This window comes from Macaca thibetana, chromosome 2, assembly GCF_024542745.1.
Source record: "Macaca thibetana thibetana isolate TM-01 chromosome 2, ASM2454274v1, whole genome shotgun sequence".
Classification (NCBI taxonomy): domain Eukaryota; kingdom Metazoa; phylum Chordata; class Mammalia; order Primates; family Cercopithecidae; genus Macaca; species Macaca thibetana.
This window is the reverse complement of record NC_065579.1, coordinates 173,723,941-173,739,197: the sequence shown is the minus strand read 5'-3', so window position 1 is coordinate 173,739,197 and position 15,257 is coordinate 173,723,941. Positions and strand designations below refer to the sequence as shown.

Genomic DNA, 15,257 nt, shown 5'->3' with positions numbered 1-15,257 from the left:
TAGTCTAAGCTAGGATGTTCAGCAGGTTAGGTGTATATTTAATGCATTTTGACTCATGATATTTTTAACTTAAGGTGGATTTATTGGGATGTAATCTTATTTTAAGTCAAGGAGCACCCACGCTCCATAATAATTAAATTTGATATCTTTTATTTTAACAGTTATGACTTGCCTTATAGGTGGCTATATCTAGGTATCTCACCCCTGAGAAAATACGAGTTCTTTGAGGACCCTGTTCATTTCTTGTACCAATTCGAACACATTAAAGGGATTTAATATGGATTTGATGAAGCGAGGGAGTGTCCAGAGAAGACCAGAGCACCTGTTCTCTCTACCAGAACAAAACTGTGATTAAGGAGGTGAATGTTCGTTTATCTGTTCTTTCAGGTAAGGGTGGAGGATAGGGAAGGAGAACATGGGAGCCTGGGCAGGGGAGGGTCAGAGCTGCATCTATAGAGAGACACCAGTTTGTAATTACTCTGATGATATATTAGCTTCCCAGGGCTGCTCTAATAAAGTACCACAAACTGGATGGCTTAAACAACAGAAATTTATTGTCTTACAGTTTTGGTGGCTAGAAGTCTAAAGTCAAGGTGTCAGCAGAGCCAGTTCTTGCTGAGGACTCACTCTTTGGCTTGTAGATGGCCGTCTTCTCTCTCTGTCCTTCTGATCATCTTTCTCTATTCATGTCTGTGTTCAGATTTCCTCTTCTTATAAGAACACCAGCCATATTGATTAGTGACCACCCTAACAAACTCATTTTAACTTGATAGGCTCTGTAATAACCATATCTCCATATAAGACCCCATTCTGAGGTACTGAAGGTTAGGACTCCAACATATGAATTTTGGAGGGGACACAATTCAGCCTGTAGCAGATGGGTTATCATGCTGGGCTTTAGTGCTTTTCAAGACCCACCCTGTGCCAGTATGCCCACTCACCAACTGCATCTGTCAAAATGTAGGCTCCTTAAAGAAATGAAAGCATTAAAATCACATGTGGTGATTGCCATTTATCCTCTTGTTGACAAACTAGTTCATTTCCCTGAGAGAGTGTTTTGTGTGGTCTGAAGCACCTGCCAGTCTATCCGTGCTGTACCCTCCCAAGACAAAAACACAGGAAGCCGAGCCGTAGGTGACCACTGGCATCCACTGCCTTCATGATTTCCTCTTTGGTTTCTTCGGTTTTGTTCCCTTGCTTCACTCTGTGACTTGTCTGGACATTCACTCTTTGACCCTTGTGGCTAGTCCCTCCCCTTCTTCTTTATTGCCTGGAGTTATCTCCCTATTCCCATAACTCTAATCACTTCTTTCACGTTCTCCTTCAGTGAAGGATGAGGAAATTGAAAGCAGAGTATGCACGTTTTATTAGGAGATTCAAACGGCATCCTACTGCATTAGCCTCAAAAGTCCTAAAATATAAAGACATCCATCTGACAGATCACTGAGGGGAGGACTTATTTTTCTGTTTTAGAAGTTTCTGATTAAACTCAAGAAGAAAAGAAGCTAGTTGTTTCTCACCCAGGAGTGGATTTGTGGTTTGGCTTCACCATGGCTTCTTGCCGTGCCTGGAACATTAGGGTGCTGGTGGCTGTCGTGTGTGGGCTACTGACTGGCATCATTTTGGGACTGGGCATCTGGAGAATTGTGATCAGGATCCAAAGAGGTAATGTTGTCCTGCTATGTTTAACTCAGAGTAAGAGAAGGCATGGGACCTCTGTCCCTGCCACCTGAGGCACAAGTACTGGGAGGTGCCTTGTCCAGTCTGAGGCATCCCAGCAAGATGCCATTTATGGGATAAAAAGACCAAGTCAGTTAAGCCTAGCAGATGGTTGAACAGAAATGAATAGGTGTGGGTGTGAATGGGGAGGGGGAAGAGTGACATAATTGAATTGGCGTCTTTATGCTCTTTTAACTCCAGACTGAATTGGTAGAAGAGTAATAATTAAAACAATTAGTAACACATGTTTAGGTCTGTTGGGTTAAATTAAGGAAAGGGTAAATCGTTATGAACAAGGACACACACATGCAGCAAACACGTACACACACGTGCATAACACACACACAATCAAACATGCACAGAATAGAATTTCACTTTAAGAGAGAAGTTAAAGAAACTCATCACCAAGGTTTAAGTGAAATGATCTCATGGTTTGCACACAAATTTCCCACTTTCCAGATGTAGGAAATTAATCAACAATTTAAAAATCATTTTTAAATGACTTTCCTGATTATTCAACAAATATTTATTAGTTCCCCACTGTGTGCCAGAGCTGGCCTGGAAAAGGAGGACGTGGGAGGGGAAGTATTGAGTAAAACAATGATGTTAAAGCAAAGCCTGCTGTAACTCAGAACAGAAAATTTCAATGATCCTAATGCTGGATCCCTTGGGCTGTAGAGCTTCTCCATAAAGGAATTCAATATTGGATGGGCTGCATACTCCCTTTTGTAAAAATCAGAGAAAGCTTCTAATGAAACAATAAATAAGGGTAAGTGTCATGCACGTCCATGTGAAGAGACCACCAAACAGGCTTTGTGTGAGCAACATGGTTGTTTATTTCACCTGGGTGCAGGCAGGCTGAGTCCGAAAAGAGAGTCAGTCTTCAGCTGCTAAGCCGAGAAGATCTGGGAAGGAGTCAGTCAGAGAGTCTTGGCCCAGAGCTCCAGGGGCTCTGGGAGTGGCTGCCAGGTGAGTTGAACGGTCCGATTTCCAGTGGGGTCCCGCACAGATGGGACACGGCTTAGGAGGAATCCTGGGCTGCGGGCATTCCTTGGCCCAGTGGCCAGATTTCCGGCACTTGTAGCAAGCTCCTGGGGGAGGAGGTTCTGGAGGAACCCCTGGCAGTTGCGGTTCAGGTGTTTGGAGTTGTGTGCTGGAGATGTGGCTGGGGTTTGTCTCACAGTGGAGGCAAGGAATTGCAACTCAGAAATAAGTTGCTACTTGGCTGCCTCTACTCTATTATTGTACACCTTGAAGGCGAGGTTCATTAAGTCCTGTTGTGGGGTTTGAGGGCTGGAATTTAATTTTTGGGGTTTTATTTAATGTCAGGAGCAGATTGGGTAATAAAATAAAATGCATATTGAAAATAAGATGGCCTTCTGACCTTTCAGGGTCTAAGGCTGAAAAGTGTCTCAGGGTTGCTGCTAAACGGGCCATGAACTGGGCCTCTAAGTTTTTCATATTTGATGAAAAAGAGCCTAAATGCTAACTGATTTGGGAGAGGTCGGATAAAGAAAAAGGAACATTAACCTTGACTATGCCTTTAGCTCTAGCCACTTTTAAGAGGAAATTGCTGGGCAGGTCGGGGAGGGCTAGTCGCGGAACGAAACTGTAAGCCAGACCCGTGTGAGGAGGGGAGGTGATAAAAGGACTATAGGGTGCGGGAGCAGAGACTGAGGAAAAATTGGGACCTAGCTTGGCCTGGCGAGGAGGGGAGAGGTCAGATGGGTCTGTAGAAAGGGATGATTTTTAGAAAGACTCACTGATGCTTGGGGTTGGGGCTGAGGGGACAGGTGGGAGGAAAAGAAGGAAGATTTGGGGCGAGTTGCAATGGGAACAGAGACTAGGGAGGGACCCATGTGTAAAAGAATGCCTGGACGTCAGGCACCTCAGACCGTTTGCCCATTTTACAACAATTATTTAGATCTTGCAGGATGGAAAAATCGAAAGTGCTGTTTTCTGGCTATTTGGAACTACTGTCGAGTTTGTATTGGGGTTAAGCAGCATTGTAGAAGAAAATAAGGCGTTTAGGTTTTAGATCAGGTGTGAGTTGAAGAGGTTTAAGTTCTTGAAAACATAGTTTATGGAGAACGAAGAATGGAGGGTGGAAGGTTGCCTGCGGTGAAGGAGGCAAGCCCAGAGAAAAGAGAGAGTGAAGCCGGGCGCGGTGGCTCACGCCTGTAATCCCAGCACTTTGGGAGGCCGAGGCGGGCGGATCACAAGGTCAGGAGATCGAGACCATCCTGGCTAACACTGTGAAACCCCGTCTCTACTAAAAATGCAAAAAATTAGCCGGGCGAGGCGGCGGGCGCCTGTAGTCCCAGCTACTTGGGAGGCTGAGGCAGGAGAATGGCGTGAACCCGGGAGGCGGAGCTTGCAGTGAGCCGAGATCGCGCCACTGCACTCCAGCCTGGGCGACTAAGCGAGACTCTGTCTCAAAAAAAAAAAAAACAAAAAGAGAGAGTGGAGACACAGAGAGAAGGAGTTCGGGGGTTCTTGCCCTCCAGAAAAGCAGGAAAGGGGTCGGGGAGCAGAAATAAGGTATTGGGGTGCCAAAATAAGAGATCAAGGTGCAAAAATAAGAGGGGGCACAAAAATAAGACGTCAGGGCGCAAAAATAAGAGGGGGCAAAATAAGAGATCGGGGTTCTTGCCCCTCCCCTAGAAAAGCAGAGAAGGGGTAGAGACAGGGAGAGAAGGGGTCGGGGTACTTTTTCCTTCCCCAGAAAAGCAGAGAAGGGGCAGAGACAGGGAGGGTAGGAGTTGGGGTGCTTGCCTCTCCCGCAGAAAAGCAGGACTTGCCACTTAGGGTGAAGGACCAAGGCAGACGTCCCTACAGCGTGGTCAGACACCCCTGAAACGTGGGTGAGTAATCAGAGAGGCGTCCCTGCAATGATTAAACACCAAGGGAAGGCTGCCTTCCCCAGTCCCTGACCGGTGCCGGCGTTTTGGGTCCACGGATAAAACGTGTCTCCTTTGTCTCTACCAGAAAATGAAAGGAATTGAAATTAAGAGAAGGGAGAGATTGAAGGGTGGTGCCAAGACTGAAAGGAGAAAGAGGTCGAGGGATAGTGAGAGAGGCTGGAGAAGAGAATAAAAAGAGGCCGCTTACCTGATTTAAAATTGGTGAGATGTTCCTTGGGCTGGGTGGTCTGAGGACTAGCGGTCATAGGTGGATCTTTCTCAGGGAGCAAAGAGCAGGAGGACAGGGGATCGATCTCCCAAGGGAGGTCCCCTGATCCGAGTCACAACACCAAAATGTCATGCGCGTCCGTGTGAAGAGACCACCAAACAGGCTTTGTGTGAGCAACATGGCTGTTTATTTCACCTGGGTGCAGGCAGGCTGAGTCCGAAAAGAGAGTCAGCTAAGGGAGATAAGGGTGGGGCCGTTTTATAGGATTTGGGTAGGTAAAGGAAAATTACAGTCAAAGGGGGATTGTTTTCTGGTGGGCCGGAGTGGGGGTCACAAGGTGCTCAGTGGGGGAGATTTTTGAGCCAGGATGAACCAGGGAAAGGACTTTCATAAGATAATATCATCGCTTAAGGCAAGGACCGGCCATTTTCACTTCTTTTGTGGTGGAATGTCATCGGTTAAGGCGGGGCAGGGCATTTGCACTTCTTTTGTGATTCTTCAGTTACTTCAGGCCATCTGGGCATATATGTGCAAGTCTCAGGGGATGCGATGGCTTGGCTTAGGCTCAGAGGCCTGACAGTAAGTAATGCCAATCGGGAAAGGCAGCAGGAGAGGCAGTATGCCCTCCAAGCAGGTAACTGGGGAGGACAGAAGGTTGGGGAGCTAGCAGGAGCATGGAGCATGGCTGCAAAGATCCACTGTTGAAGACCAACAGAGGGGTCTGACATACTGGCTGCTGATGGAGTGGTAGCTGGGGATGGATCTGTCCTCCCCCTATCCCACTGTCCTAACCAGTATTTAGAGAATGCTGTATAAATAGTATTTAGAGAACTAGAATGAGAAAATTTACCAGAACAAAAATAGTAAAATTTAAACTTGGAGCAAATGTGTTTTTGCTTGTTTGTTTAAGGTTGTAAAATAGTTTCATTCAGGTTAAAAAATTATGAACTATGGATTTTACCCCATTAAGACTGCCAAATTTATAAGACCTCAATTAAAGGGCATACTTCACGAAGTTTTTTTTTTTTTCCTTCCTTCCCTTCCCCTCCCCTCCCCTCCCTTCCCCTCCCCTCCCCTTCCCTTCCTTTCCCTTCTCTTCCCTTCCCTTCCTTCCCTCCCTTCCTTTTTTCCTTTATGTAAGTGACATCTACTCTTAAAGGGGAATATATGGTGACTTACAAAGGACACAGTTATAGCAAAAGCCTTCAAAACAAGGACCAAAGTACAAAAATAACATAAGAAAGAGTGCAGGGTGGGGGACAGAAAACATGAAAGTTCAAGGCTTAGTGGGAGTTTCTTAAAATAAATACAAAATATATTCCTGAACTCTCTGAGTGCTAAGATCCAAAAGGAGGCATAATAAGTGATAAAGATCCCATGTCTAACAGCAGAGGCATACCAGCTCCTTAAAAAGACAAGCTTTTCTCTGGTTCTGAGCACCATTTTTCAATTGGCTGTTTATATAAGGGATATCTCTTAGCTTTGGGGTAAACCCAACGGAAAAGCAGAGGGTTCTCACTATCATTTAAAGAACAAGAGTGAAAGACTGGCACCGTTTGCTGTTACTATTTTGCCTTGTACATTTTATTGAGAGTGCATTTGAGGTGGTAAATTCTGTTTCTTTTCACTTCACTCCACTCCACTCTACTCCATTTCTTTTTATCCTATCCCATCCCATCCTATGTAATTGTTGAGTATTCTTGCTTGGGTTCCTTTATTCAGGTATAGACATAAATTAGTTTTACTTTTTTTTTTAAGGGGGAGAGAGGTCACACATATCTCTGAGAAACTGATGAAAGCTATAAATGTCTTAGTAGGGAAAATATACATAAAAACACAAAATTTTGCATAAATTAATTTTATTGCATTCAAAGTTTATTTTGAATAATTACTCCAGGCTGGAGTAACATATATATAAATTAAGATAACATATAAATTAAGTCTCTCTCACTTTTATTTTTCTTGAAAAAGTAATGACCTCATTGTGAAAAATAAAAAAAAAAACTTCAAATTCTGCTCTGAGTAAATTTCAATAAGAAGTTACTCTGATTTGGCAGTAAACATTGATGTACAACAATATTTATGCTATTTATACATGTAATTATTATAATACCTATAGTTTTAAAAATTCTTACTATGTTCTAGGTCCTATGCTAAAAACTTAGAACAAATCTCAGTTTTGCCAGAACTCCAGCCTTTTCACATTGGGCATTCTTCTTAGAAAAACACAAGAAGCAGTATAGCTTTTGGGCACCTTCACTCTTGATGATGAAAGTAAAATGAAAACATAATTAAGCTTTATTACATTTCTTCTCATTGACATTTTCCAACTTGTACTAAGTCTGATATAATCATAGACAGATGTCCACAGTCATAATGGTAGAAAATATTTTCTTTAACTCCTCTCAAAGGGAGAGTCTCTTAACCTCAAAACTCATGAGTAGTGCGTTACTTGACCATATTCTACACCTCTCCTGGTTCATAGAATTTCCTGCTCTTTGCCACCAGGACTGTTTTTTTGTTTATTCACTTATCTCCAGATACTCTAACCTTCATTCTCTACCACAGGATACACCTGTTCCTCAGTCCTGCGAGGGATTTCAGGACATTGAAATAGTCCCAATCCCCAAGGTCTGACTTCATAGCATTGATCATTTTTGTTGTTGTTGTTTTGTTTTTGTTTTGAGATGGAGTCTCGTTCTGGAGTGTGGTGGCACGGTCTCGGCTCACTCCAACCTCCACCTCCCGGGTTCAAGCAATTCTCCTGCCTCAGCCTTACGAGTAGCTGGGACTACAGGCGCGTGCCACCACGCCTGGCTAATTTTTGTATTTTTAGTAGAGACGGGGTTTCACCATCTGACCACACTGGTCTCGAACTCCGGACCTCAAGTGATCTGCCCGCCTTGGCCTCCCAAAATGCTGGGATTACAGGCGTGAGCCACCGCACCTGGCTTGATAATTCTTACACTGTGGAAAATACAGGTTGTTGTGAAAAGTCAGTGAGAGCTTTTTGTTTGTCAGAAAATAATCTGACCACAGATACTTGGCTTTAATTTCACTCAATTACAGTACTTCTTTCAGAGGCAAACTCAGTAAGTCTAACTCATGTGACTGTTCCTGGAGGATATTTTCATTTGTGGGTTAAAAAACAAAAGAGTCCAGAGAAGTGTTTTCTGGAGGCAGAAAGTTGGTTCTAGGCAGCCATAGTGTTCTTTTGTCTTAATCCTGGTGTTGTGAATCTTTCCTCTGCTCCTTAAGCAGTCTCCCTTCTTGCTTCCTCACATAACCACCCCCCAAAATAAAAAAAAAGTCCATGAAAGGGAAGGAATTTTTAAAATAAATTTATTCCAGTTTGGCTATGTAATTGGCTGAGGGGCATGGATTATGTTAACATCAGAATCAGTGATGCTTAAAGTGTTGATTCCATTTGAAAAGTTACTTTCTTAAACAAAGGGGCTAGAATCTTGGTTTAGTGGATTATTCCTGGATTTCCAGGTATTAGATTCTTTTACTTGAAATTCTGGATATGTCCACCACTTGTTGTTCTTTGATGACACAAATGTTGATAATCTAACATGGAATATAGTGGTTAAAATGGATACTTGAGAGTATAGGGGGAAAATGTACAAGAGTAGGGGAAAGAAAACTCTGCCAAACCGCCTGAGTTTAGATCCCAATGATGCCCCTCACTAACTTTGAGCAAATTATTAACTTTGAGCAAATTATTCAACATTTTTGAGTCTCAGTTTTCCCACCTATTATGTGCATACTAGTAAACCCTATCTTATAGGGCTGTTATGAGGCTTGAATGAGTTAATACATTAAAAAGTTTAAGATGATGTCTAGTACATCGTAAGTACTGAATAAATTGGCTGCTCTCCTCTAGGAATTTTTAGGTAATTCAGTGTAGAGCATAGTTTTCTCCACTCCCTGGCTTATGCCTTGGATAGATACCATTGACCTAGACTGGACCTTTGGATTGAGACTCCAATTACTAATCCAAAAGTTTGCAATAGGTTTAATCATTAAGCTCAATTGACTAGCTCAAAACAGAAACAGAAACAGTTCTAAGAACTGGCACATCTTCTTGCATTTGCCTTTCAATACTTATGCTGCACTGCACCGTCAGGAAAAATGTTTATTAAAAGATTTAGCCGTGCATACCAACGTATAATAAGAATTTAAAAAGGAAAAAACATTTAACCAATTTATTGAAATACTGAACCAGGTTGTTAATACCAGACAAACTTTACCTTAAATAAAAACTATACTTTATGTATTTTATTTGTATAAATCTTTCGGGTTTTTTTTTTTTTCTTTACAACCAGAATAAACTTTCCTAAACATTGTCTTCTCATTTAAGAGTAAACTTTATTGTCACCAAACTATTTCAAATTAGGACAAATGAGAGATGCCTGGATTTTAAAACCCAAAAAACTAAGCCAGGCACCAGAAAGGATCTGCAGATGAAATTTCTTAGACTAAGGAAATATATTTTTATTTCCCTACTTATTAAAATCAAACTTTTCAAAACAGACTCTAATTTTGTCTAGGAGAAGAAATTAATATTTTTTATTTGGAATCTTTAATATCATTTTATGCTGCTTTCTCAACCAGCGTGTGTGTGTTGTATATATTGTGTATTTAAACTTCCAAGATGTGTAGTAAAAACATTGAAAATGTGTAGTAAAAGCATTGAAAATAGGGCTAATAATTCTAGATATACTACTTTGTACAATTTAAAAGAATATAGGAAAATTATCATTATAATACTGGTGTTATAAAAGAAAAATATTGCTATTAAATATGTTCCAAAATAAGGAGCCTCAAATAAAAGGAAGTTGATGCTGCCTGCTGCAACCAACGATAAAGACAGGTACTGTGAGGAGGCAGCAGAAGCACTTGATCAGTTACAAGGAGATCTGAGGCTAGCACCTGCTCTGCTACCAATTAATTACTGATCTGGAACTAATCACTCAGCCTTTATGTAGAATGAGGGGGTTGGGTTGATGAATAACTAATGTCACTTTTTTTCAAGATCATAATTCTAAAACTAGTTATATGATATGAACAAGCCACTTAATCTTTCTGAGTCTGACTTTCTTTATGTAAAAATACAGTCTTAAAGATACCAGTACTACTTTTGCTGTCTTTTGTGGGTAATTTAGGTATTTCAGAGGCAGAGTCTTGAGTTGCATAGCACAAGGTGTTAAACAGGTGATTGTGACAGATGAATTGTTAGTTTGGCTTAGACTAGATATCCTCAACCAAGATGCAAATGGCAAAGAAGCCAGTCAGCAAACGTTTGTTGGGTACCTTCTATTCAACAGCATTGTGTTAAGACTTGAAGATATGGACCAAAACCCTTGTTCTAAAAATGGGCAAATTATTTCTTAACTTTAAGAAATGACTCTTGACTTACAGCAAAAAGATAGAAGGAGTAGACATGGATGGATCTCCTTCTTGTTTACAAACGTAGAAGTTATAAATAAAATATGACAATAATTTTCTCCTTATCTTTCAGTTACAGCAGTTTGACCGACTATGATGTGTTTATGAGTGGTTTTTCTTGTATTTGTTTTTCTTGTGATTTTTCTGAGCCTCTTGGATCTATAAGCTGAAGTTCTCAATAAAATTTGGGAAATTTTGGCCAGGCGCGGTGGCTCAAGCCTGTAATCCCAGCACGTTGGGAGGCCGAGATGAGCGGATCATGAGGTCAGGAGATCGAGACCATCCTGGCTAACCCGGTGAAACCCCGTCTTTACTAAAAAATACAAAAAACTAGCCGGGCGTGGTGGCCGGCGCCTGTAGTCCCAGCTACTCGGGAGGCTGAGGCAGGAGAATGGCGTGAACCCGGGAGGCGGGGCTTGCAGTGAGCTGAGATCCGGCCACTGCACTCCAGCCTGGGCGACAGAGCGAGACTCCGTCTCAAAAAAAAAAAAAAAAAAAAAAAAAAAAAAAAAATTTGGGAAATTTTGACCATGATTTCTTCTGATATTTTATCTTCCCTATTCCTTCTCTTTTCCCCTTCTAGGATTCTAATTGCATATATGTTAGACAACGTGTTGATATTGTCCCATAGATTCTTGAAGCTCAGTTTATTTTTTAAAATCTCTTTTCTCCCCAGATTTGAGAGTAATTTCTACCCAGACTTTGAGCTTCTTTTCTATATGATTCCTTCTATTCTGGGATAGCTACCTTCAATTTCCAGTTGTTCTTGTAGCCCCAAAGAGTTTCCTGTCATACCTTAACTCATTAAGACTGTGACTTTCTGATCAAATTTCAGCCACTTCTGCCATAGAGACTGGGTAGTGCCCTTAGTGGAAATACCAAAGAAACTGGGAATACCTTTCAGTTTCTGCCTGTTTTTCATTGCTGTCCAATGCCTTTGAGTAGTTTTTTTTAAACGTTTGTACATATATTAAAATTGTTATCTATGAGGGGGTTAATATGGTGCAATCTATTCCATCATTATTGAAACCAGAACTCTACCTCCTGTATTTATTTTTATTTTTTATTTTTTTTGAGATAGAGTCTCACTGTGTCACCCAGGCTGGAGTGCAGTGGTGTGAACTCAACTCACTGCAACCTCCGCCTCCCAGGTTCAAGTGATTCTTGTGCCTCAGCCTCCCTAGTAACTGGGATTACAGGCAGGCAGCACCACACCAGGCTAATTTTTGTGTTTTTAGTAGAGATGGGGTTTCACCATATTGCTCAGGCTGATCTCGAACTCCTGACGTCGAGTGATCTGCCCACCTTGGCCTCCCAAAGTGTTGGGATTAGAGGTGTGAGCCACTGCACACAACCCTGTATTCTTAAAGTTAATTTGTTCACTTTTCACTCTGTTTTACAATTTGGAAACCCTGCTATCCCCAACTCAAAATAACTAGTCATTAGAACCTAACAATTCTTTATCAGGTATGCATTCTGAATCTAGTGACACCCTAACTTGCTTAGAGTCACTGCTTGAGTTCTAGTTCTCATTTAACTGGTTTTCCTTGCCCCTTAGCCTCAGTCATTTCCCATACTCCTTCACTTATCCTCCTAAAAAAAATTCCTTATTATGTTACTCCTTTGTTTTATGACCCCTGTAAGGTTCCTTCAAGATTAAATCTTCTTGGTTTGGTTTATAAAGTCCCTTCCAATCGAATCTATGTCCTGATGTTGTTCCACATAGAACCAATGCTAGATGTTAAACTCTTTTCTGTTCCTTAGACACATCAGAACTTTCCATGTTTTTGTGATTTTTGCACTTTGTGTCCTGCCTACTTGGGTCACCCATTTTCATCTGGCTTTTCAAGATGTAATTTTAAAATCCAGTCCACATACTATCTCTTCCCGGATCTTCTTGGCTAGGTTACCTCTGTCCTCAACCTCTCTCCTATGTGTTTTTACTGTACTTATAAGTCTCCAAGTTGACCTATCTATCTATCTATCTATCTATCTATCTATCTATCTATCTATCTATCTATCTATCTATCTACCTACCTACTTACCATCTATATACTTTCTGATTTCTCAGGGGATTCTAATCTCCTTGGTCACAGCATTATGTGTTTCAACTATGTCTTTTTGGTATCCATAGCATCTAGTAAGCATTGTACATCTGGTGCAGATTCTCAGTTTTTATTTTATTAATGATGATATTACAAAGAATATTTCTCAGCAATGATACTCAAAGCAGTGGTTTTACGTATAGAAATTAAGTGGCCACAGGCATGAAAGGAGAAATGATTCAGCCAGGTCATGACTGCTCTGTTATTTATTGTTTTTTTTAGGAATATCTGCTACCTCATCAAGCACCCCTACAGAGTTCTGCAGGAATGGTGGAACCTGGGAAAATGGCAGATGTGTTTGTACAGAAGAGTGGAAAGGACTGAGATGTACAATTGGTAAATTACTTGGGATAATGCTAAGGTGTAAGGTTTAGGTCACTCTTGTGTTAATAAGAATAGCAACAAAGCTTCTAGAAGCTTCAGTTAATGGTTACAGAAACAATGGGTGTAATGATGATGGCTTTAGAGTGTGTTTATCAGCTCAATAGTAAAAGATGAGTTTTCTTCTTGGGCAATTTATCAGTATATTCAATGCACCTTATCTGTTTCCTGACTACTAAGTTTTTCTGCAATCTCACAGCTGTGTTTCCTTCTGGCTGCAGTGACTAATCCAGGGCAATGAATGACATGATTCTCTCAGGTTCTTTCAATTGGTAATATGCCATAATACCCCATTTCAAATATCACCACTCTAATATATTTAACTTTTCTGAAATCAAGATGCATCTTCCTAAGAATATACTTATATTAAATTTTTATCTTTTCTTCCTTTACCTTGAAGAGTTATTATTAAGTTAGTGGTGTGATTTCAATCAATTGTGTCTCAGAATCAAAGTTCAAGGCCATGTTTAAATTTGAGGTGTGCTTCTCGACACTGTATACTTCATGCTGTCTGCTTAGGGTTCAGAGCCCTAGATATCCACTGCTGTCATTTCCTATACTCCTACCGGTCAATATATCCCACAGACCCCATGAATTTGCCTTTTTGCTTTGCCCACATCCTCATGATACCGTTGGCCACTATAGGCTCTATATTTTTAGTTCTCAAGATTCCAACTAATCTGTTACAGTAGCCTAGCTCACATTCCCTCTCTACCCAGGTTTATATTGTGCACATTTTAACTGGAACCTGTATTCTAACATACTACTTATTCTAATGGCAATAACTTAACCAGATAGGAAAGTATAGAAGTTCCTCACAGGCCGGTGGGTTCTATAAGCCTTCTATTGCCTTTCAAATTTCACTGCATAGGTTCTGACCTTTGACTTTTATCTGGTTTCAATTTTTTAAAAGTATGATTTATAATAAAGAATTTTTTCTCTTTTTTTACAGCTAATTTTTGTGAAAAGAGTACCTATATGGGTTTTACTTTTTCCAGAATCCCAGTGGGCAGATATGGACCATCCTTGCAAACATGTGGCAAGGGTACTCCAAATGGTATGTGTTTTCCCAAACATTTACTCTATTTACGCAGAAGAATTACTATGCTGCATCATGCCTCTCATACCTCCAACTCGTGTTAGGTCCCTGAAGGGCATCAGGAAAGGTTTTGTGGAAGGACTTGACTCCCTTTCATGATGCTAATGTTCAAAACTTAAGGTAGTATCTCACAAAATCTTAAATTTCCCAAAAGTTTAATATGAATCCGTTGTTTGTGAATTCCTCTGAATCTTTCCTCAGTTGGTTTATTTTTCCAGCTTTTGCTTTCTCCTGGAGTTTAATTAAATTGACATTTGCTCCTTTAGTTATATAATTAAAAAAAATTTCTAATCAGTCAAAATTATGGACTAATATCATATTTATTTTCAGATTTCATTTTTCCAGGTAGAGATGCATGGTTAAGTCTGTTCATAGTTGGTAGTCCTTCACCTTCTTGGTCATTTTAGCTGTCCATGTTGGAACATTCTCTAACTTCATTCTACTTTTCTTGACGTGACTACATTACTTGTATACAGGCATTCAGAGAGTGAAAGAGTAAATAGTATTTTCCGTTTCTAATATGGTCCCTGATAATATCCAAGATTTTAATGATTCATTTCAGTGCCACATTGGGTAATATCTTCTGAGTGTAGGCTTTAGAAATTCCTAGATTCTATCCTGATAACAAGAGCCTATTATGCCGTTTAATTTTCCCTAATATTTTACCTGTCCCTTGTTTGCCTTGACTTGCATCTGAGCAATCCTACTTCTCACATCATCCTGCAGTTAATTCGGTACTTCCTATGGGACTAGATATCTCAGGAATACAGCCAATTGTAAATCAATGACAAAAATGTTTGATAAAACTACTGCTGGCAATGGCCCTGAAGGGAATGTGACATTTTACTTAGATATTTATTTTTGTATGGGTCAGGGGAACTCTGAAACACTAAATAAATTAAATGAATTGCTCTTTTTAAATTGCTTTTTATCTTATTATTATGAGAAATTATGCAGATCTGTATTTGATTTGTGGAATTCAAATTGCTTCCACCCATATACATCATTGTATTAGTCCATTCTTGCATTGCTATAAAGAAATACCTGAAATGCCATATCAGTCATGCTTACTCAAGTATTCATGATCCTGCTCTCTCCATAAGTCCTCCTGAATTTTTTACTCGGAGCGTAAAAGGGGCTTCTGCCATGTTGACACTTACTATTCATTACTATATATACCATACTTTACTATATGATATGCTATTGATACCTATTGTCTTGATTTTACATGTTTTGTGTGTCCTAAATATTTCATAATGGCTTATAAAACAGATACAACTTACAAAACATAACTGTGCTACTGAATTAGGAAGAGCAAAGGTGTCAGTCACATACCCTAAGAGTCATCACACTTGTTTAATATACATTAA

General features: G+C 40.3%; 1 protein-coding gene across 1 annotated transcript in view; it reads left to right on the top strand.

Moving 5' to 3' along the window:
* The first annotated feature begins 1,339 nt into the window (after nucleotides 1–1,339).
* ADGRG7 (adhesion G protein-coupled receptor G7) overlaps nucleotides 1,340–15,257 on the top strand; it is a 73,688-nt gene continuing 59,770 nt past the window's right edge. Inside the window, exons 1-3 of the mRNA XM_050782060.1 lie at nucleotides 1,340–1,665; nucleotides 12,630–12,743; nucleotides 13,741–13,845. Of these exons, the coding sequence (XP_050638017.1) occupies nucleotides 1,551–1,665; nucleotides 12,630–12,743; nucleotides 13,741–13,845 (334 nt within the window). The 5' untranslated portion in view covers nucleotides 1,340–1,550. The remainder of the gene's footprint in view (nucleotides 1,666–12,629; nucleotides 12,744–13,740; nucleotides 13,846–15,257) is intronic.